The sequence below is a fragment of the Entelurus aequoreus genome, linkage group LG22 (genome assembly GCF_033978785.1).
Source record: "Entelurus aequoreus isolate RoL-2023_Sb linkage group LG22, RoL_Eaeq_v1.1, whole genome shotgun sequence".
Classification (NCBI taxonomy): domain Eukaryota; kingdom Metazoa; phylum Chordata; class Actinopteri; order Syngnathiformes; family Syngnathidae; genus Entelurus; species Entelurus aequoreus.
The window spans coordinates 38,873,575-38,898,134 of NC_084752.1; the positions used below are offsets into that span (position 1 = coordinate 38,873,575).

Consider the following 24,560-nt stretch of genomic DNA (forward strand, 5'->3'; position numbering starts at 1 on the left):
GAGAAGGGAGACTGTTGAACAACTTAAGCTGTACATCAAGCAAGAATGGGAAAGAATTCCACTTCAAAAATGTGTCTCCTCACTTCCCAAACCTTTACTGAGTGTTGTTAAAAGGAAAGGCCATGTAACACACTGGTAAAAATGCCTTTTATGCAATGTGTTGCTGCAAAAAAGAACAAAGTTTCTCAGTGTGAACATGAAATATCTTGTCTTTGCAGTCTATTCAATTGAATATAAGTTGAAAAGGATTTGTTGTATTTTCTTTTTATTTAACATTTACACAACGTGACAACTTCACTGCTTTTGTAGTTTGTATATTGGAGCGTTTTTGGAGGCAATTTCTTTGTTCGCATGGAACATGGCAACATTACCAGGAGGTAGTTTGGCCGAGTCCGCTCTCAGTGCTGCTGGAGTGCAAAAGCAACTGGGCGTGACATCACGCGCAACCCAGGTACCGAACCATGCCACGGGAATCGGTGCCCGGCAGGATTGGATCAGTGCCAAAAAAGGTAGCCATCCCAGTGGTAGTACACTTGCTTTTAAGCACTTCCAAAAGGTCAGACAGAAAACAAATCGTACCAAAATCAATGCAAACTTTTCTCATAAGAATGAATGTACAGTATATAATCAGTTCCAGAGACCCTTAAATATGAACACAAATACACTTCATTGAGAAATATAGTTTTATATGCAGAAAACAATGCGGAATTCATGTGAATTAATGTTTTGAAGAATATGCTGCAGGCCATTAAAAGTAGCAAACGACCCCCGGACAGCCCTACTTTACGTGGCGCAGGGATACACAACAGTCAAGTCGTGGTGGTCCTCCCATGGCTCCTCCCCCACCATCCGCGCAATGATACCACGAAGTTATCCGCCTCTGCTGTGACGTCACTTCATCTCTTCGCCCAGCTGTCATCGTCGGTTTGGGTTCACCGACTGTAGACTTTGGCCATAAACTCTTTGTTTTTCTCATTAAATCCCAGTATTGTATTCTGCTAGACAATGCCAGGCTTTTCAGACAGAGACCGCGGCAGAGACAGAGGGTAAGTAGTCTTCTTCTTCTTCTTATCGCAGTACAAATGGCTGCTAGCCTTGCTACACATCATGATGTAAAGATGGACGATTAGACTTCTTATTAGCTGATGTTTCATCTTATTAGCTGATGTTTCATCTTATTAGCTGATGTTTCATCTTATTAGCTGATGTTTCATCTTATTACTTGATGTTTATGCGGTTAACCTGAGCGAAGCTACTATATCACAGCTAACATTGCAACAGCCACCAATCTCTCGCTGTCCAAATGGCAGCTAATAAGTGCATTTGGAAGGACAGAAATAAGAAGAATAAAAAGCACAAACATGATCTAACATGACGCAGCGACATTTCTTCATTAAAGATGACTTTCTCAAATAATGCTGTTAATGGTCACAGCATGCTAACATGGCACCAGCAGGCCAGGCCACGCTAACCATCGGCATTCGATTAGTTAACCTTGATGAATGATTGTCACATTACCGATTTATTTTTTGATTTTTTTTTTTATAATTTTCAAAATGAGCAGTGGCGGGCCGTGCGTTTCCCACCTAGGCCTTCAGTGATGTCCAACTTCAATGATGACCTCTCCAAATAGCATCATTGATGTCACCACATGACCATTGCTGGACAAATACTACACAGGATTGATTGATTGATTGATTGATTGATTGGAACTTTTATTAGTAGATTGCACAGTGAAGTACATATTCCGTACAATTGACCACTAAATGGTAACAACCCAATAAGTTTTTCAACTTGTTTAAGTCGGGGTCCACTTAAATTGATTCGTCCATCCATCCATCCATCTTCTTCCGCTTATCCGAGGTCGGGTCGCGGGGGCAGCAGCTTAAGCAGGGAAGCCCAGACTTCCCTCTCCCCAGCCGCTTGGTCCAGCTCCTCCCGGGGGATCCCGAGGCGTTCCCAGGCCAGCCGGGAGACATAGTCTTCCCAACGTGTCCTGGGTCTTCCCCGTGGCCTCCTACCGGTCGGACGTGCCCTAAACACCTCCCTAGGGAGGCGTTTGGGTGGCATCCTGACCAGATGCCCGAACCACCTCATCTGGCTCCTCTCCATGTGGAGGAGCAGCGGCTTTACTTTGAGCTCCCCCCGGATAAATTGATTCGTGATACAGATATATACTATCATCATAATACAGTCATCACACAAGTTAATCATCAGAGTATATACATTGAATTATTTACATTATTTACAATCTGGGGTGTAGGATATGGAGGGGGGGGGTGGTTTAGGTTTGGTTGGTATCATCACTTCAGTCATCAACAATTGAGAACAGAGAAATGGACATTGGAACAGTGTAGGTGTGACTTGGTAGGATATGTACAGCAAGTAGTGGACATAGAGAGACTTGGTAGGATATGTACAGCAAGTAGTGGACATAGAGAGAGAGAGAGAGAGAGAGAGAGAGAGAGAGAGATCAGAAAGCATAACAAAAAGTGTCTACATTTGATTATTTACATTTGATTATTTACAATCTGAAGTGGTATGATGTGGAAGGGGGAGGGTGTTAGTTTAGGGTTGTAGTTTCCTGGAGGTGTTCTTTTAGTGCGGTTTTGAAGGAGGATAGAGATGCCCTTTCTTTTGCACCTGTTGGGAGTGCATTCCATATTGATGTGGCATAGAAGGAGAATGAGTTAAGACCTTTGTTAGATGAGAATCTGGGTTTAACGTGGTTAGTGGAGCTCCCCCTGGTGTTGTGGTTATGGCGGTCATTTACGTTAAGGAAGTAGTTTGACATGTACTTTGGTATCAGGGAGGTGTAGCGGATTTTATAGACTAGGCCGGTGGTTCTCAACCTTTTTTCAGTGATGTAACCCCCTGTGAATTTTTTTAAATTCAAGTACCCCCTAATCAGAGCAAAGCATTTTTGGTTGGAAAAAAAGAGATAAAGAAGTAAAATACAGCACTATGTCATCAGCTTCTGATTTATTAAATTGTATAACAGTGCAAAATATTGCTCATTTGTTGTGGTCTTTCTTGCACTATTTGGAAAAAAAGATATAAAAATAATTAAAAACTTTTTGAAAAATAAACAAGTGATTCAATTATAAATAAAGATTTCTACACATAGAAGTAATCATCAACTTAAAGTGCCCTCTTTGGGGATTGTAATAGAGATCCATCTGGATTCATGAACTTCATTCTAAACATCCATCCATCCATTTTCTACCGCTTATTCCCCTTCGGGGTCACGGGGGGCGCTGGAGCCTATCTCAGCTACAATCGGGTGGAAGGCGGGGTACACCCTGGACAAGTCGCCACCTCATCGCAGGGCCTAATTCTAAACATTTCATCACAAAAAAAAAAAAATCTTTAACATCAATATTTATGGAACATGTCCACAACAAATGTAGCTGTCAACATTGAATATTGCATTGTTGCATTTCTTTTCGCAGTTCTTTTTGACAGACATTTAAAAAAAATCTCACATGCCCCTTGGCATACCTTCAAGTACCCCCAGGGGTACGCGTACCCCCATTTGAGAACCACTGGACTAGGCAACACGTTTACGCACTACTGGCCATTGAAACACATCGACAGTGTACAAAACAGGTTATTGTCTGGCCCGTTTAAAAATCAATAAACCCGCATCATATGTGGTACTGTCAAAATAAAAATGGCAAAAAACAGATTAAACGTGAAAAAAAGAACTCACATTCTGTAGAACCCATTGGAGCTTCCAGGGCTGGCCGACATGGTCTCACAAGATGTAGTTTCTCTTGAAATATCCTTCTTGAGAATGGCCTCGCAAATATATGTGTTGTCTTGTCTAAACATAAAAGATGCAGAGTGTTGGCTGACTTCTTCAAGTTTACTCCACAAGGTGCTCTTCAATAACATGCAGCTGCAGGCATGGCTACACTGAGCATTTGCAAACATCTTAAATGATGCACAAAGCAAACTATAACCTGCTACCCAACACTTTACAACAATTCTTCAACAATAGATGAAAAATATAACCTTAGAGAAAAATGGAACGCAAAACATGTGTATGCACGAACAACACTTAAAACCTTAAGCATATCAGTATGTGGAATTAAATTGTGGAACAAACCTATTGCAAATAACATACTATTAATCTCATTATGTGACTCATAACTGACTTAACTATTTATGAAGAGAAGTGTTGTTTTCAGAATGTATTAGTGTAAATTGTGTACAAATTAAGAGCAGGAAGTGAACATACAGTATGTGTTAGTACTGCGATTGCTGTGAAGTAGAAAAGGGGTAGGATTGAATAAGCTTTGCTTCTTCCGACTACTTATCGAACATGTTGTAAAGAAAAATGAAAATATGAGATGTATTATATTGAAATTGTATGCATGTTTCAAATAAACTTCAACCAACCATCACACTCCTAAGGAGTCAAGGATATAGTTTTATGGTTTTACATGTTTTTGTGTCATGAGGATTTATTTTCTACACCTAAAAGACTTCCTTGTGGTCTACATAACATGCAACAATGCTTCTTTGGTCAACATTTTGCATAGATTTAGTTTTACAGACCGTCTTCAAGCTTTTTTCTCACTGTCTCTTTATGATGTGCCATTTTGTTTACATGGCTCCACTTCCTCCCCGCCATCTTTGTTTTAGTTGTTACTGCTTCCCTGTATAAGTTAGAACTATATGTATTAGAAATGTCTACAGCGGAAGATGCATGTGCATGTACGAGCCAGTCAACAAGAGGATAGAAGATAAAGGAGCTTATTGACTACAGCACAGACGCATGGCGGACTCGCGCAAAGCACTTTGGGTAAATTTTAAACTTGTACGGAGATACCCGCTGACGTCACAATTCAGAAAAAGGTCACTAAAGGGGAACATTTCAAGTGGCAGGTTTGAAGGAAGGCAAGATTTGTTTTATAAATATCAAACATGATTTGATTTCACATTTTGGGCACTTATGTAGATCCCAAATACACATAAACAGGTTGCAATAGGTAAGAAAAGTTTGTTTTGCATGATAGATCCTTTCAGATTTGACCATACAAATGGGTTGGTTGAATACATTATCACAAATGTTTCACCTTGGCTTCAGTGCGGGTGTTGCTGCAATCTTGCATCTTTAAAAATGTGGACAACTTGTCTCTTACTACTGTAAAAAAGAAAAGTAATTTCTCCAGATATTTCGTTATTGTTTTATCGCCCAGCCCTAGTTGTGGTGGTACATCATGCTTAAACGAGGACCGCCACAAATAAATGAATGTACTTAATGGACTATCTTCTACGGCAGGTATGGTGGGGGACCTCCTCGTTTTGGAGGCGGTGGCAGGGGTGGACCTCCCCCTGCAAAGTTTGGCAACCCCGGTGACAGGCTAAGAAAGAGGCACTGGAACCTTGATCAACTTCCCAAGTTTCAAAAGAACTTCTACCAAGAACATCCAGACACCAGCCGGAGATCTCTTGTAAGCTTCCTTTCTTTTTGTTGACATTCTCTATGGGGCTTAACAACATCCATTTATCATTTCCTTTCCCCTCCATTTTCAGCAAGAGGTTGAGCAGTACAGAAGAAGCAAAGAAGTTACGGTCAAAGGCAGAGATTGTCCCAAACCAATCATGAAGTTCCATGAAGCAGCATTTCCAAGTGAGTTCTTTCAACAGTTTCTATGCTGGCTTCTAGACTGCAATTAAGTCAATGTATGGTGGCGAGTGAATTTGGGAGGAGTATGGCAAGTTAAATATTGTATTACTCTCAATCTTTTTTGTGACTGTTGCAATATATTCAACATCTGATGGATGCAAATGTGTATTTCAAGTTATTTAAAACATCCAGTCAGACAGTTGTGTAAGTTTAAAGACCTAATTGGCTGTCAAAGCCTTAAAGGGAAACTGACCTTTTTTTTGGAATGTTGTCCATCATTCACAATCCTTATGTAAGACAAGATCACATGATTGTTCTTCTTTTTTTATGCATTCAAACACGTAAAAAAACGCTAGAAAGATTCAGCTTACAATTGTTAGCTACTTAAGTAAATGTTAGCAAAGAGTCAGCTAACAATGTTCCATTTGCTTGTGTTTATTTACCTGCTTATCTCCATTGCGGCGGTGGCTTGGGGTGTGTGTGTGTGTGTGTGTGTGTGTGTGTGTGTGTGTGTGTGTGTGTGTGTGTGTGTGTGTGTGTGTGTGTGTGTGTGTGTGTGTGTGTGTGTGTGTGTGTGTGTGTGTGTGTGTGTGTGTGTGTGTGTGTGTGTGTGTGTGTGTGTGTGTGTGTGTGTGTGTGTGTGTGTGTGTGTGTGTGTGTGTGTGTGTGTGTGTGTATTTTTGTGCTAATTGAAGAGCGCAGAGGTTGATGACGTAGTTCACATTTGCCCCCATTCCAAATTCCTGGGTCTGATTTCTCAAAGTGGCATTAATCAACAGGCAAAATTGTACATATCAATATCATACAAAATGATACCTGAAGGTAAGTTTGGAAGGCTTTATAGCTTACGATGTTTGTATAGTGAAATATGAAGTCAATCTGAGCATTGAAACATGTTTTTTGTGCTAGCTAGAACTGTCTGTCCGAGGCCGCCACCATGAAAATCCACAAACATTGTGTAACATTTCCTCCAGAGAAACTCTCCTAAGGTCAGATAGTATCATTCACAAGTATTCCCTCTAAATGGTGTTTTATGATGGGTTTAAACCATTCAGTTTGTATTCAAAACGGTATGCCTATACGCTAATTGGCGAAGTTGGTAGAGTGGCCGTGCCAGCAATCGAAGGGTTGCTGGTTACTGGGGTTCAATCCCCACCTTCTACCATCCTAGTCACGTCCGTTGTGTCCTTGGGCAAGACACTTCACCCTTGCTCCTGATGGCTGCTGGTTAGCGCCTTGCATGGCAGCTCCCACCATCAGTGTGTGAATGTGTGTGTGAATGTGGAAATACTGTCAAAGCGCTTTGAGTACCTTGAAGGTACATAATATAATATATCTGTATATAAATTACTCTGTACACATATTATGTATATATTCGTATATATGTTAGATTTTTTATAGCTATATTAGTCTATTTATACCTGCATTGTCCTTTCCATTATTGTAACTGAGCTACTGTGTTGAACAATTTCCCTTGTGGATCATTAAAGTTTGTCTAAGTCTAAGTCTAAGGTAGAAAAGCGCTATACAAGTATAACCCATTTATCAATTATCATTTAACTAAATACAATATTGATCAATTATTTAAGTTTGTATTTTTTTCAATAAGTGATTTTCTTTGGGTTAATGAACTTATCCATTTGCTTTTTATTTCATGTATTTATGACTAATAGTAAGGGAGCTATGAGTTTTACACATTTCACACATTTTTTAAGAATAATTAAAGACAAAAAAGCAACTGATTCTTTAACTTCAAAAATGCGTAGCGCCCTTAATATTTGGCCTACCCCAATGGTTCAAGTACCATAGGAACGTTTTTTCTAAGACCTTTGAAATGGTATACATTATTTTGAGAAATTTTGCATTTGAAACTTTGGGAGTCGCTCTATTTTGCCTATAAAGTGCTTTAAAAACATCCAAAAGCCTCCATCAACACTTAATATACACACTGTTAGTATGTATATATGTCATGTAGTAACAGGCACATTTGTAATAACATGTAATATTTATTTTGCTCACACAACGTTCACTTTTCCCTTCAACAACAACAACAACAACATTACTAATCATGGCAGACTTACGTAGAGACAAGAAAGACTACTTTGGAGTCTGATGATCCACGACATTACATTTTTCAGCCTTAATATACGGAGGACGAGCTACAAGTGTTAGAAGTTGTGTGCTAAACAGAAGCAGCTTTAGTCAAACACTAAGCATCATGTACACATTGCTAGGTGATGAACAAGATATACAAACTCCAAACATAATAAAACAATCGCTTACTGTACAATGTCTGCTCTCACTGGGATGCCGACTGATAGGATGTTTATATTTTTCAATTTAGATAAATCACTAATCATAATCTTCACGTAGGTTTAAAGAAAAAGATGCCGCAAATGAGCGTCTTTTCGTGTCTTTCTCGCTGTTTAGTTGGATGTCAAAGTTGACCAACTTCTCGGTTTATGGCCACAACCTTCTACTATCCAGGTGAGAGGCATGATTTATAATCTGGAATTAGCTTTCAACAGCTCAGAGGCGATGCAGCAGCTCACTATGTCAATATAGCAGCATAAACTTGTTAGCGCTCAGTGATCACGGCGCCGCTAAAGATAGTTTGTCTGCGTATAATAACAATATTGCTAATACTTGGATTATATTTCGGCCACGACATGCATATGGTGAATTCTTGGCTGTTTTTGGATGTTTTTAGAAGGCTTTATGAGCACAATAGAGTACTCTCATTAGCCACATCAGACTTGCTGTATTTTACAACTTAGAATGCATAAAAAAAGAAAAACCCATGTGTTCTTGTCTTGCATAAGGATTGTGAATGATAGGCAACAGTTCCACTTTAACATGGCATCACTACTGTTTTATGTGATTTTCAGGAATAATTACACTTAGCCATGTTGTCTTTGTCAGGCTACGTCATGGATGTCATTGTAAAGCAGAACTGGGTAGAACCAACCTCCATCCAGTCTCAGGGCTGGCCAGTGGCTCTTGGTGGCAAAGACATGGTTGGCATCGCTCAAACCGGCTCTGGGAAAACCCTCGCAGTAAGTATGGAATGATGGTTGTCCAAACTCTGCAGCAAATAAATACTCTTGCCATCGGTATTCCGAGAAGGTCCTAAATGTTGTCTTGGCAACAACAACAAAATCTCCTGTGAATTGTGGCAATTCTACTGGTTCATTGCAGCTCATACTTGTATTAACATGAACAATTTCCTGTCTGTTCTTCAGTACCTTCTACCCGCTATAGTGCACATCCAACATCAAGCCTTCCTGGAGCATGGCGATGGTCCTATTGTAAGTTTGATGTTAACTAGCCATTATTTTCATAGTCCATTAGTCAACCATTATCTTCACAATTAGCTGACCAATCAGATAATACAGCGTACACATATTTAATGGCTGGTCATTTTTCCATCGACTTCTAAATGCAGCCTAAGTTATTTTAGGCATGTGCTTACAAACAACAGATGACTAATTCATTCATAAATATTTATTAATACTGTAACTGTGCTGCTCATTCAGATGTTACAAAAAAAAAAGACCATTCAAATGTTTTCCATTTAGAAAAAAGGAAAGGCAAATTGCTAAAAATAAAAAAATTAAGCATGTTTATGTATTTAAAAACAGTCAACAATACAAAATCTAACTTCCTCTAAAAGAAAAAAACATTTTGTGATGTTTAAAAATCTGCGCACCGATATATTGACTATTGATTAACTCTTGGCAGTTTTAGCACTCTAATAGACTCAATGTGTAGAAATTGATTCTTAAAATATTAGCTATTTAATAGATTGTATGTTTAATCTTATGATACTTGCACATTAGTGTGTGTGTGTGTGTGTGTGTGTGTGTGTGTGTGTGTGTGTGTGTGTGTGTGTGTGTGTGTGTGTGTGTGTGTGTGTGTGTGCGTGTGTGCGCGCGCGTGTGTGCGCGCGCGTGTGCGTTAAAGTGCCTTTTTTGACGGCATTGCAAATGGACTCAATGTGTAGAATTGTATATTTGATTAACTCTTAAAATGTTGGCTATTTAATAGATTGTACGTTTAATCTTATAATACCTGTTGGTGTGAGTGCGCGCGCGTGTCGCGTTTGTTAAAGTACCTTTAATTTCGGTATTGCAAATTGATGCTGCTTTAAAAAGTATTTGAAATGATGTAGACAAAGTTTAGCTGGCTGACTTTGGCAAAAATGATAGTTAAAGTTATTTTTCACAAAGCTCCGTCTCACACTTGTTAGCTAGCTAGCAAGGCATAAGCTAACACTCTCACCGAGATTGAGACCGCATCCTTCCTCCAAATGTCCGCCATCATGTCTTTAAATGCTGGCGTATTACAGATGTACTGCCATAAAAACAAGGTTTAACTGGCAAAATGAGAAAGGTATTATTGTTTTAAAGGAGCCATATGTAATAATGTGGCCAGAAATGGTACTGCAATCACGGTCAAAATCCTGTAGTCCCCTCCTCCTCTCCCTGACTGAGGTTGCCAGATATGGACTGTGCTACTCCAAGGAACTTCAAACTTCCACTGCCTCTTACTAGGGGTTGAGGTCTGGGACCATAATAGCTGAATAGACAAGCGTTTTGTCAATAACAAATCTCTAACCAACACATTTGACACAGAAATTATGTTTATTGTCAGTACTATCAGAAAACAAAGACTACAACCAAAGCTTGCAATGGTTATACTGGTGAAAATAAGTAGAGCATGCTTAGCAGACTAATGTAACTAAAGAGGAGACATTTTACCAAGGTATGCCTATAGGCTACACCAACGAAGAATGATTTGATCATTGCCATGATGACAGCCATGCTAATGTTGGAACCATTTCCTCAGCGTATCAGCATATTGAGAAGGAAATAGGCTCTGACACTACCCATATCCACTTAGCTTTGATTTGTACTAAATATATGTTGTCCTGTCAGTTGGATGACACATGGACATACAGGCTAACTAGCATATGTTAGCCTGTATGTCCATGTGTCATTGACCGGGCTAGCATGCTAAGCATTACACTAGGAGCTAACACCATCACACTAAGCATTGGTTGCAGGAACATACTAGCTTTGTGAGACAAGATCATAGACTGTACTGGACTACATACCAAATGTCCATTTCCATTTATTACAAGTCATAAGAAAAGGTAAATGCCTGACTTACCTATCAAGGAGGAAATGAGCAAGTTTGGCATCAGTTGAAAAAATCTTCAATGGTCTCCATCTTGCAAAGGCATCCCCGATACAAATCCTGCTTTTGTTCCTGGCTTTGTCATGAATAAGTTGAGAATGGTAACTTTTAGATGTACTATAAGGTCTGACATGTTTAGTAACTTTACCAGTGGCAGTAGCCAGACCAAGATGGCAACCTGGATGTGACTCACTCAGACTTTCTAATTGGTCAAACAGTGGAGGGCGGGGCATCAAAATGAAAACATTAACAATATTTTGGGGCTGTAAATCTAATTATGAAATGAGCATATGAACTACTGTTATCAGTTATAGAGGTATTGGAATGATTTATTAATGTCTTTTGACATATCATTTAATGATGACTTGACATGACATTATTACATATGGCTCCTTTAACAAGAATAAGAGGAAATATCCTCAAACTTGACATGTTATCACTGGTGTTGTTTTTGTGAGTGACCCACTTTTGCCCATAAAAACACAAGTGATGATGTCACGACTATTGTCGACAAATATAAATGTCGGCAACAAATGTTATTGTCGGCTAATGGTTGCAGCCCTATTACCAACTCCTTGCAAATATTACAGTCCAACTTAGGTCAACAAATGTTATTGTCGACTAATGGTTGCAGCCCTATTACCAACTCCTTGCAAATATTACAGTCCAACCTAAGTCAACAAATGTTATTGTCGACTAATGGTTGCAGCCCTATTACCAACTCCTTGCAAATATTACAGTCCAACCTAAGTCAACAAATGTTATTGTCGACTAATGGTTGCAGCCCTATTACCAACTCCTTGCAAATATTACAGTCCAACCTAAGTCAACAAATGTTATTGTCGACTAATGGTTGCAGCCCTATTACCAACTCCTTGCAAATATTACAGTCCAACCTAAGTCAACAAATGTTATTGTCGACTAATGGTGGCAGCCCTATTACCAACTCCTTGCAAATATTACAGTCCAACCTAAGTCAACAAATGTTATTGTCGACTAATGGTTGCAGCCCTATTACCAACTCCTTGCAAATATTACAGTCCAACCTAAGTCAACAAATGTTATTGTCGACTAATGGTTGCAGCCCTATTACCAACTCCTTGCAAATATTACAGTCCAACCTAAGTCAACAAATGTTATTGTCGACTAATGGTTGCAGCCCTATTACCAACTCCTTGCAAATATTACAGTCCAACCTAAGTCAACAAATGTTATTGTCGACTAATGGTGGCAGCCCTATTACCAACTCCTTGCAAATATTACAGTCCAACCTAAGTCAACAAATGTTATTGTCGACTAATGGTTGCAGCCCTATTACCAACTCCTTGCAAATATTACAGTCCAACCTAAGTCAACAAATGTTATTGTCGACTAATGGTTGCAGCCCTATTACCAACTCCTTGCAAATATTACAGTCCAACCTAAGTCAACAAATGTTATTGTCGACTAATGGTTGCAGCCCTATTACCAACTCCTTGCAAATATTACAGTCCAACCTAAGTCAACAAATGTTATTGTCGGCTAATGGTTGCAGCCCTATTACCAACTCCTTGCAAATATTACAGTCCAACCTAAGTCAACACATGTTATTGTCGACTAATGGTGGCAGCCCTATTACCAACTCCTTGCAAATATTACAGTCCAACCTAAGTCAACCCCGTCGATGTCAACAACCCGTCTATTGACTCATGTAAATTGCTTTTGTCGGCATGAAATGTGAGACCCAAAGTGGTCATTTCTATGAAAAATCAGTGGGTTTATGTCAACATGTGTTCATAACTTGATCATTGTCGCTAAGCAGCGTGACACAAAGCTGCTGGGATCCCCCAGATGAGGAACAGCTGTCTGGTTACAAAGTATTCAAGCGTGCACAGGGTGACTTCCTGTTCAATGCCAAGTAAGCTTCAAAATAAAACTATGGTAGTTAGGATTGCGCGATACAAACGACAAGCGAACGCATCGTCAATGTAGCGTCCTCGCTAGCGAGATGGCAGCTAACGTCCCTCCACAGTGCAAAGCTGCTTTTAAGTCAGCAATCCTCGCCTCCATGGCGGCCAAAAAAACTGTCTCTTACTCGTATCATCCCTGAAGGGCGAGGAATAGCGAAACATGCTGGACTACACACCTGTGGAGGATACATTAAGCCATGCTAGCCGCAAGGTTAGTAAGGCTCTTGAATGTAAACAAAGGTATGTCAAATGATACAAATCTCCACACTAACCAAACCAAGTATAATAATAGCTTTATATGGTTGATACCACATTGATTAGATCAATATTTTTTATCATCAAAAAATCTTGTTTTGTTATTGTTTAAAAAGTCGAGAAAAAGGTCCCTGGATACAGGAGAACTTTAAGGGCAGAAGTCAAAGGAATTAACAGAGCCAATAATAGGAAAGAACGTAAATATTTCATTAATATGTCGACACGCCTTCCTGTGTTTTTGTCTGATTATAAATGTGATTACAAATTAAATTATTTAATGATCTTAAACCTTTTAAGTTGGTATGACCAATACTGCCCCTGTAACTATTTGGTATTGGATCAATACCCACATTTGTAGTATCACCCAAAACAAATTTAAAGTATTGAAATAACTTAAGAATAAGTGCTTAATATATTTTGACAGATGTATCATGGTTCTATTTACACAACAGAAAGTAACCAGATATTTAGTTACTTAGTTTTGAGGAATTAACAACTGGAAATGATGCTCTATGTTACCACAATTAGGAGCCTTTCTAACCCGTTTTGAAAGAATTCTCTTATGAACATTGCGATATATTTGTGATATATATTGTTATCGCAAAAGACGGCAATATTTATTGCGATATTGGTTTTAGGCCATAACTTGGATCCTCGCCACCGGAAGAAAGATTGTGTGTGAAAGTTTTATTGTCATTGTAGTCAAAAGGCCTTACACTTCGACTTCGACTTAGAAAATCTTTATAGTCCCCGAGGGGCAATTTGGTTTGCAGCAGTAGTCATTAAAACAAGGTACCAATACATAAAATACATACAACATACAAACCCTCATGAAGGCATTGAGCTAAAAACTACAAAAACATGTTTTAATCCAATAAAAAGTAACCATCACATGTCGCTTCCCACTAAAGTGAGTGTGCATAGCAGCTAAGCTTGTTTAAGAAGCTCATTTGTAAAGTCAACAGCTGAGGGAAGAAAGGATCTTGTGTATCTTCCTGTTACTAGGAGTGTATCTGCATCCTGAGGGCAAGAGTGTAAACTCTGAGAAGAGAAGGTGCTGAGGGTTGACCACAATGGCCTTTGTCTTCTGGATGACTCTGGCCTGATAGTTCTGGTTCAGGTCTTTTGGCACACCTTGATTATACCACCTAGTCTGTTTCTATTGGCCACACTGAGGTTACCAAAGCAGGAAGTGATAGAATAAGACTCGATACAAGATCCTCATCAACCTAAAAAGCCCCTCAGTTTCCACTGTCACTTTTGAAAGGACGTGTGTTTCATATTTGACCAGTTCAAAGTTCCAACTAAATTCTGCTTTCTGCAGTGCTTGGTGTTGGCGCCGACCCGCGAGCTTGCTCAGCAGGTGCAGCAAGTTGCCGCTGAGTATGGCAGGGCCTCCCGTCTCAGGAGCACCTGCATCTATGGCGGGGCACCCAAAGGGCCACAAATTAGGGATCTGGAGAGGGGTATGTCGGCTATGAAATCCTTGTTTCTGCATCATCTATCTATTGACCCAAGTTGAATTGGTCAAAAACTCTCAGATGCTTCATTGATCATCCTGATTTTCTTTCAGGGGTGGAGATTTGCATCGCTACGCCTGGTCGTCTCATTGACTTCCTGGAGTGCGGAAAAACTAATTTGCGCCGCTGCACCTACCTGGTGCTTGACGAGGCCGATCGCATGCTTGACATGGGATTTGAACCGCAGATACGCAAGATTGTGGAACAAATACGGGTGAGTACAGAGTTTACAAATGTGACTGTCATTACAAATTGTCGGATATGTTTTTTCACTTCCAATATTAGTGGTCCAGGAGGCTGATAACTGATATTTGGAGCAGGTATTGGTTTGCAGTTCAAGTTTTAAACATAAATAGTAAATGTCAGTAGTAATAATATTAATAATAATAATGGATTAGATTTTATATCGCGCTTTTCTATGATTAGATACTCAAAGCGCTCACAGAGAAGTAGGAACCCATCATTCATTCACACCTGGTGGTGGTAAGCTACATTTGTAGCCACAGCTGCCCTGGGCTAGACTGACGGAAGCAAGGCTGCCAGTTTGCGCCTACGGCCCCTCCGACCACCACCTATCATTCATTCACCAGTGTGGGCGGCACCGGGGGCAAGGGTAAAGTGTCCTGCCCAAGGACACAACGGCAGCGATTTGGATGTCAAGAGGCGGGGAGCGAACCTGCAACCCTCAGGTTTCTGGCACGGCCGCTCTACCCACTACGCCATGCCGCCCCAGTAAACAGCTGGACAAGGCTCTAAGTGGGTTTTAACATTTTTTTAGGAAACATTGGACCAGTAGTGACAATATTTTATATTGTTTAATTTAGCAGCAAACACCTTTGTGACGTGTGTCAGAGGAGCATCAACACTTGCATTTCAAAATATAGAAAATCTCCTGAGAAATTGTTCAAACTATTAGGGTTTTTTTACATTACAATAACTTGCCTACTGCTCAACTTTTTACAATTTTTAACAGTTCATAGATTGTAAGGTTTACTTTGCTAACATTGAAATAAAAACAATTCTGGGCTCCTTTATGTAGATTTATAGTTGAGACATTTTTCTAACTGGCTGACATTTCTTCCTGGATGTTACAGAAAGTATGAGAATGTGTGAGCTGCTGCCTGCTATTATATAATGTGTCAAATATATCATTTGTCTAAATATTTACACAAAGTTTGGATTTTTGGCAGGGATATCTTTTTTCTCGTATTCATGTCCATCCATCTCTGTCACCTTCATATTAATTGAATCACGGAACATGAAAGTCGTGGCGCTCCTCTAATCAGTCCGAGTGTTGCGGACCGAGGCTCATGGAGCAACTTGATAGCTGCAGCAGCAAATACTAAGAAAGCTGAGAAGACACCAGGAAAGAAGGACAAAAAACGGGCTTGAGGAATGATTATTGCTATCTACTTCCCAAATATTTGTTCTATACTAAATACTGGTATCATTATATTGAATCATCTGTTGTAGTTAAAAAAAGGCTGATGCCGATATAGGTCAAAATGACAAATGTGTCCATCGCTAATCAGAATCAAACGTTTTTAAAACTGAACTGTTGGTTGGCAACTGTATCCTTTTCTTAGCCAGACCGTCAGACCCTGATGTGGAGCGCCACATGGCCCAAAGAAGTCCGGCAGCTGGCTGAGGACTTCCTGAAAGACTACGTACAGATCAACGTTGGAGCGCTTCAGCTCAGCGCCAACCACAACATCCTGCAGATAGTGGATGTCTGCAACGACATGGAGAAGGAGGACAAGTAAGACGGATGATCCGTTTGGTCTCATATGATTTTGCCACGTCTTCTTCTGCTCCACTGGAATCAGGCTGATGCGCTTGCTGGAGGAGATCATGAGTGAAAAAGAGAACAAGACCATTATATTCGTGGAGACTAAAAGGCGCTGCGATGAGATCACCAGGAGGATGAGAAGGGACGGGTAAGGACGCCTCATTCTACCAATAGTATTCTACTCAGGTATGACTTTTAATGGCTATGTGCATAGTTGGCCAGCTATGGGGATTCACGGAGACAAGAGCCAGCAGGAGAGAGACTGGGTCCTGAATGGTGAGAATCAAATAGTGTTTCCACAGCATGGTACCTACTTGGCTCCACATAGCTCTACAAGCTATTGACTTGTACTGCCATGTACTATCTAGGCATTGCTTGATAGTCAATGAATGTATCCAATGATAAATGTAAGTTAACTGGATGACTTTGCGGGCATGGATACATTTCCATGTCCGTGTGTGTTTGTTTTCAGGGTTAGCCCGTTTTTTCATTAGCAGAATGAAATGAACTCTTGTCATCCATCCATCCATCCACAATCTTTGTTTTGCTGGGCTCGCTAGCTTACACACATGAACGGACAAAGCCTTGCTGAGAGGCACTGCAAAGTGACAACATTTAATGAAATGTCCAAGTGTGGGAAAATATTGGCTTCAAAACAAATGAGCAACAAGAGGACAAACCAACAAGCATGCCAAATTTGTTGGAAAGTGGGGAAAAAAGACACCCAGCAGTTTTTCCAACTGGGGAAAAATCTGCACTTCAAAATGTTCAATTTTCAAAATTTTAAGGAGCATCTCACAAGACGACCTTTGCCCAGCGTTTTGCACTGTAAGAAGATTTTACTTTTTTTAAATGTTTATTATTGTAGCCATATAGTTGTTCAAATTTAAGGATTTTTGGGATTTCTGAATATTTGTGAGGGCACCATAGGGACTCTTCTCTGTGTGTGTGTGTGTGTGTGTGTGTGTGTGTGTGTGTGTGTGTGTGTGTGTGTGTGTGTGTGTGTGTGTGTGTGTGTGTGTGTGTGTGTGTGTGTGTGTGTGTGTGTGTGTGTGTGTGTGTGTGTGTGTGTGTGTGTGTGTGTGTGTGTGTGTGTGTGTGTGTGTTGGCAGAGCAGAACAAACAGCACAGTTCAGCTTGCTGTTGTTTTATCTTGTTAATAAAGAGGTAGTTAAATCATTACCTCCTTATGTTTGTTTGATATACTGTACTTTATATTGTGTACACTAAAATAGGGACCTTTGTCGAGGCTGGAACCCAATATTTATATTTCCATTGTTTCTCACGGAGAAACTTACGACCTTTTCAATTTACAAACTCAATAGGAGTGTGACGATATAGTCAACTATCGGGATATTTACTCCTGTAATGTGATACTCTCGCCGTGTATCACTTTCTTTCCCCTGCTGCTATAAATGTCTTTCATCCCTCCTACTCCCAACCCTGAGCTAATTGGGCCAAGTTAGAAGACTAACCAGTTAGTAGGTGTGCACAAAAACAGATTCACATCTGAATCTCGATCTCTTATTCATCCTGATTTTAAGTTGATTCATCATTTTCAAAAATATATTAAAACATTTTTTTGGATGAAAACTTTTATTTAAAATATTTACTATATTTTACGGACCGTAGGGTGCACCGGATTATAAGGCGCACTGCCGATGAATGGTCTATTGTCCATCTTTTTTCATATATAAGGCGCAGGGTTAGGGCGCAAAAAAGGAGTCATATTATGATTATTTTCTAAATGTAAAATACTTCCTTGTGGTCTACATAACATGTAATGGTGCTTCTCTGCTCACAATGTTGCATAGATGATGTTTTACACATCTTATTTACGTGCCTCCACTTGGACAGCGTCATCTTTGTTGTAGCGTGCAAGGACGGGAGTGGAAAGAATGTCAAAAGATGGCGCTAACTGTTTTAATGACATTCACACTTTACTTCAATCAATAACGGAGCAGCATCTCCTCATCCGGAAACAACAACAACACTGGAAATGTGTCCCGTGAAAAAGTGCCCGACCGGAACTCTCTAGTAACTAAAGTTCCTTGGGTGAATAATGTAGACTCACTACACCGGTATGTTTTAGTGCTTTCATGGCGAGTTTACTGACAGATAGAAGTAAGAACTTTACACTACTTTATATTAGAAATGGCAACAGTGGAGGATGAATGTCACATAACAAGGAGATGGAGAAAAAGAAGAAGCTACGGCGACGACACCAACTACAAAGGCGGACCTGCGCAAATTAAATTTAAATTAATTTTTTTCTGTGTGGAGTTTGCATGTTCTCCCCGTGACTGCGTGGGTTCCCTCCGGCTTCCTCCCACCTCCAAAGACATGCACCTGGGGATAGGCCCCTCCCACCTCCAAAGACATGCACCTGGGGATTGGCCCCTCCCACCTCCAAAGACATGCGTCTGGGGATAGGCCCCTCCCACCTCCAAAGACATGCACCTGGGGATAGGCCCCTCCCACCTCCAAAGACATGCGTCTGGGGATAGGCCCCTCCCACCTCCAAAGACATGCACCTGGGGATAGGCCCCTCCCACCTCCAAAGACATGCACCTGGGGATAGGTTGATTGGCAACACTAAATGGTCCCTAGTGTGTGAATGTTGTCTGTCTGTGATGAGGTGGTGACTTGTCCAGGGTGTAGCCCGCCTTCCGCCCATGTGCAGCTGGGATAGGCTCCAGCACCCCCCGCCACCCCGAATGGGACAAGTGGTAGAAAATGGATGGATGGATGGAAGTTTCTAGGCCATGTCAAGGACAGAAGGATTGGAATGATTCCCACCCCAAATAACTGCACGGACATTATTGTTGTGGTTAAGAATGTATTGCAACTGATGCCTTTTTCTTTCAATTTCCTAACCATCAAGCAGAGCCAAGTTGGTACTGTGCAGTGGAAAAGCAAGAAATGAACTAGTGACATGCCCGCCCGTCTACTTTTCAGAGTTCCGATACGGCAAAGCGCCGATCCTCATCGCTACCGACGTGGCCTCCCGTGGTCTAGGTGAGTTTGCCCTCTAGGTAGCAGCATCTCCCCACCTGTCATTTAAAGAAAGTCTTTTTGCTTTCTTTAACGTCTCTGTGCATTTTCTGAGTTTTTCTCACCTTAAGGTGGAGTCTGTGTGGCAGGCACTAGGCATGACAGTCCCAGGCCTGGAGAGGGAGAAGGATGACATATTGGAAGTGCTCAACTGGCTTGCCACCCAGTGGGCCTAGAGAGGTGACAGCTCTTGTGTGCCAGTCCGTTTTCTCTAAAGGCTCTGTGGCTAAGCCTTTGTCTCCGACATGTCCAATTCTGTTCTCTGTCCATGGAGTTCACCCCACAAACGCCATCCAGCTGTTTACAAGTCAAACGTAAAAAAAAAGCGAAAGCTTGATGTGGTGTCAGAAGGCGCTGTGTTGCAAGTCCCCCGTTTGAGATTTGGGACCCAAAAAATGGTTACCTTTGGGAGCGTGTATCGACGACGTACTTTTACTTCCTAAGTGCTGGATTCCTTGAAATGGAGAGAGCAGTTTGCAAAGTGCAAATTGACGAGACCTGGCACATGTGCTTAGGGGGTAGTGAGGAGAAAGAGTGAGAGACCAAAGATCCTCCCCGTAGCGCCTGTAGTTTGTAGTCATGTCGAGACCTGCCAACGAGAGACATTTTCTCAAGTGAACACTGGCTTCTTAGCAGATCTTGCCTCAATGACACTGATGAAGGCTGTCAATTTGTCTGTTTGGTCTTGGCAAGACGTGCAGTGTGGCTTCTTTTCAGGGTGTACTGGGGGTAAAAAGCCACTTGACCAGTGCACATCCTGGCCCAACTGCCTAGAAGAAGCTCACTTGACAATTTGTGGGGGATTTGTCTGCATTGGGAAAGGACTAGTGAATGCATACTCCTTCTGGTGAGCCTTAAATCCATTTCCCTTGCTAACAAACGGGGGAGTGACGTGTCTTTTTGGATCATTTGGACTATGGTAAGCAATTGGAGTGTGCATCCTTTCTCTCTTCCCACAGTAGTATTCCCATGGAGTGATGATGATGCTCTCACTAACCACTTGCCTCCACAGCCTCACCCAGCCTTCAAAGTGGCTAATTGTCTGCTTTGGTGTGGCTGTTGTGGTGTGCAAACTCCCCTGTGGCCTCCCATCTTTCCTTTTCCACACTGCAACACTTTTCTACAGATGTGGAGGATGTGAAATTTGTCATCAATTATGACTACCCTAACTCCTCCGAGGACTATATCCACCGCATTGGACGCACGGCCCGCAGTCAAAAAACGGGCACGGCCTACACCTTCTTCACCCCCAACAACATGAAACAGGCCAGTGACCTCATCTCTGTGCTGCGGGAGGCCAACCAGGCCATCAACCCCAAGCTCATCCAGATGGCAGAGGACAGAGGAGGTAAAAGAAGCTGAAGTGTCTGACTTGTCAAATGTTTCTTTGACTTATTATCCTTTAGAGTTATTAAATGTGTTATTATTCATAACAGCACCCCACTGGTCAATCGCCCCAAACTTGTTCCCAATTGCAAATATTTTTTTTTTATCTAGCAGTATACTTTTTATGTCATTAAGGTTGAATAATTTTTGTTTTTAACGTGTTATTATTCATAAAGCCCCCTTCCCCAAACCTGGTCAGAGTCTTCCCAAACCTGTCCCAATGTATAGTTTTGACATTATGTTATTAATGTGTTGTTATTCATAACCAGCCCCACAAACCTCTCCTAACCGTTTGTGCTGCAAAATTATTTGGTCTATTATCATTTTTATGTCCACGTTTTATGGTTTTTATGTTATTTTAACGTGCTATTCTTCCTAACATCCTAAAAAATGTTAAAATCTCTCCAATCTTGTCCGATTTGTTTATGCAATATTTGTGTTGCAAAATGTTTTTGTCTTTTTATAGTGTGTCAATGTGAGTGTGAATGTTGTCTGTCTGTCTGTGTTGGCCCTGTGATGAGGTGGTGACTTGTCCAGGGTGTACCCCTCCTTCCTTGTCTGGGGTGTACCCCTCCTTCCTTGTCTAGGGTGTACCCCTCCTTCCTTGTCCAGGGTGTAGCCCTCCTTCCTTGTCTGGGGTGTACCCCGCCTTCCTTGTCTTGTCCGGGTTGTAACCCGCCCTTCCTTGTCCGGGGTGTACCCCTCCTTCCTTGTCCAGGGTGTACACCGCCTTCCTTGTCCAGGGTGTACCCCGCCTTCCTTGTCTTGTCCGGGGTGTAACCCGCCCTTCCTTGTCCGGGGTGTACACCTCCTTCCTTGTCTAGGGTGTACACCTCCTTCCTTGTCTGGGGTGTAACCCGCCCTTCCTTGTCCGGGGTGTACCCCTCCTTCCTTGTCCGGGGTGTACCCCGCCTTCCTTGTCCGGGGTGTACCCCGCCTTCCTTGTCCAGGGTGTAACCCGCCCTTCCTTGTCCGGGGTGTACCCCTCCTTCCTTGTCCGGGGTGTACCCCGCCTTCCTTGTCCGGGGTGTACCCCGCCTTCCTTGTCCGGGGTGTACCCCGCCTTCCTTGTCCAGGGTGTAACCCGCCCTTCCTTGTCCGGGGTGTACCCCTCCTTCCTTGTCCAGGGTGTACACCGCCTTCCTTGTCCAGGGTGTACACCGCCTTCTTTGTCCAGGGTGTACCCCTCCTTCCTTGTCCAGGGTGTACCCCTCCTTCCTTGTCCAGGGTGTACACCGCCTTCCTTGTCCAGGGTGTACCCCGCCTTCCTTGTCTTGTCCGGGGTGTAACCCGCCCTTCCTTGTCCGGGGTGTACACCTCCTTCCTTGTCTAGGGTGTACACCTCCTTCCTTGTCTGGGGTGTAACCCGCCCTTCCTTGTCCGGGGTGTACCCCTCCTTCCTTGTCTAGGGTGTACACCTCCTTCCTTGTCTGGGGTGTAACCCGCCCTTCCTTGTCCGGGGTGTACCCCTCCTTCCTTGTCCGGGGTGTACCCCGCCTTCCTTGTCCGGGGTGTACCCCGCCTTCCTTGTCCAGGGTGTAACCCGCCCTTCCTTGTCCGGGGTGTACCCCTCCTTCCTTGTCTAGGGTGTACACCTCCTTCCTTGTCTGGGGTGTAACCCGCCCTTCCTTGTCCGGGGTGTACCCCTCCTTCCTTGTCTAGGGTGTACACCTCCTTCCTTGTCTGGGGTGTAACCCGCCCTTCCTTGTCCGGGGTGTACCCCTCCTTCCTTGTCCGGGGTGTACCCCGCCTTCCTTGTCCGGGGTGTACCCCGCCTTCCTTGTCCAGGGTGTAACCCGCCCTTCCTTGTCCGGGGTGTACCCCTCCTTCCTTGTCTAGGGTGTACACCTCTTTTCTTGTCTGGGGTGTACCCCTCCTTCCTTGTCCAGGGTGTACCCCGCCTTCCTTGTCCAGGGTGTACCCCGCCTTCCGCCCGAATGCAGCTGAGATAGGCTCCAGCACCCCCCGCGACCCTGAAAGGGACAAGCGGTAGAAAATGGGGATGGATGTTGCTACTGTTTTCTGACTCCTAACCAGCCCCTCATCTTGTCAAAAGCTCCCCAAACGTGTCGCAGTCACTTCTGCTGCATTTTTTTCCTAGCTATTACAGTTTTGATGTTATTAACGTAGTGTTACATTTACATTTGTGCTTGATTGTGCTGCAAAAATGTTTTGCCTATTATACTTTTAATGTTTTATGATTCATAACCAGCCTTGTCAAAATCACCCCAAACTTGTCCTGATTGTTTGTTCTTGTCTATTATATAAATATTGTTGTATTACGGGGCTGGTTATGAATAATTAAACATGACAACAATATTAGTGAGACCAACAATGCAGCACAAACAAATGACAAGTTTGTGAAATAGTTGGGTGTCTGGATGACGTCATTAAAAGTCAATGTTTCCAGCACAATAGTTGGGTGTCTGGATGATGTCATTAAAAGTCAATGTTTCCAGCACAATAGTTGGGTGTCTGGATGATGTCATTAAAAGTCAATGTTTCCAGCACAATAGTTGGGTGTCTGGATGACGTCATTAAAAGTCAATGTTTCCAGCACAATAGTTGGGTGTCTGGATGATGTCATTAAAAGTCAATGTTTCCAGCACAATAGTTGGGTGTCTGGATGATGTCATTAAAAGTCAATGTTTCCAGCACAATAGTTGGGTGTCTGGATGATGTCATTAAAAGTCAATGTTTCCAGCACAATAGTTGGGTGTCTGGATGACGTCATTAAAAGTCAATGTTTCCAGCACAATTTAACGGGACAAGTTTGGGGCCAAGTCCACCCAGGTGTGTTGTTGACATACTCCCGCTCTTTTCTTCCCTGATGGCGCGCAGGTCGCGGAAGAGGAGGACGAGGTGGCTACAAAGACGAGCGTCGAGATAGGTACTCCGGAGGTGGGAGACGCGATAACTTTGGTGGCGCTAGCTACAGGGACAACGATAGAGGGTTTGGAAATGGGCCAAAGGGTGGCTTTGGGGGCAAGGTGCAAAATGGCGGCGGCGGCTACGGAGGCAACAGTGGTAGCTACGGTCACAGTTACAGCAACGGTGGCCAAGGCAGCTTTGGTGCGCCGTCCCATCAGGGGGGTTCCTTTGGGAACCAAAGCTTTCAGGGGCCCCCTCAGTTCGGGGCCATGCAGAGGCCTGCCCAGAATGGCATGAAAAGCTCTTTTGCCTCTCAGCCCTCACTGGCACCACCACCTCCACCTCCCATGCCCTACCCCTTGCCTCCACCCTTCCCACAGTAGATATTCTCTGTTTTTCTTCTAATATTACATTATTGTTATGAATACTATTACCTGTTTAACTTTGTTTTTGCTCTCAGCAGACCACTTTCTGTACAGCTGCTGTACTTTTTAGTCTTACATTCCTTTGCATTGTGTTGACTTTGTGGTAAACATTGATGGAAGTCATGTGATCAGTATGTTCAAATGTGCATTTGACCCTTTTTTCCAATAAAAAAAGAAGAAAAGGGTGTTCATTTTCACTTGAATATGTTCACAATCAGAAATACTTTAATAATCCCAGAGGGGAAATGAAGGTTTTCAGCACAATCAGAACAGGATCAAACATTACAGGGAGACAGAACAGGATCAAACATTACAGGGAGACAGAACAGGATCAAACATTGCAGGGAGACAGAACAGGATCGCTGACGGTGCTTGACAACTTCTGGCGCCCCTTACAAAAAAGGTGAGAAACAGGTCAACTAATATTAACCAAATATTGAATTTACCTTTGAAGAATTATGAAATACAGCGAAA

The 24,560-nt window shown here is 42.2% G+C and overlaps 1 protein-coding gene across 1 annotated transcript; it reads left to right on the plus strand.

Annotated features, from left to right (window-relative positions):
- The first annotated feature begins 875 nt into the window (after positions 1-875).
- Positions 876-24,265, plus strand: LOC133639662 (probable ATP-dependent RNA helicase DDX5). The gene is made up of 13 exons (XM_062033164.1): positions 876-1,046; positions 5,291-5,462; positions 5,545-5,641; positions 8,561-8,694; positions 8,881-8,946; positions 14,366-14,507; positions 14,615-14,775; positions 16,148-16,320; positions 16,388-16,498; positions 16,565-16,626; positions 19,309-19,368; positions 20,531-20,752; positions 23,632-24,265. The coding sequence occupies exons 1-13, from the start codon at positions 1,006-1,008 to the stop codon at positions 24,042-24,044; spliced, it is 1,854 nt and encodes a 617-aa protein (XP_061889148.1). The 5' UTR covers positions 876-1,005; the 3' UTR covers positions 24,045-24,265.
- The last annotated feature ends 295 nt before the right edge of the window (positions 24,266-24,560 follow it).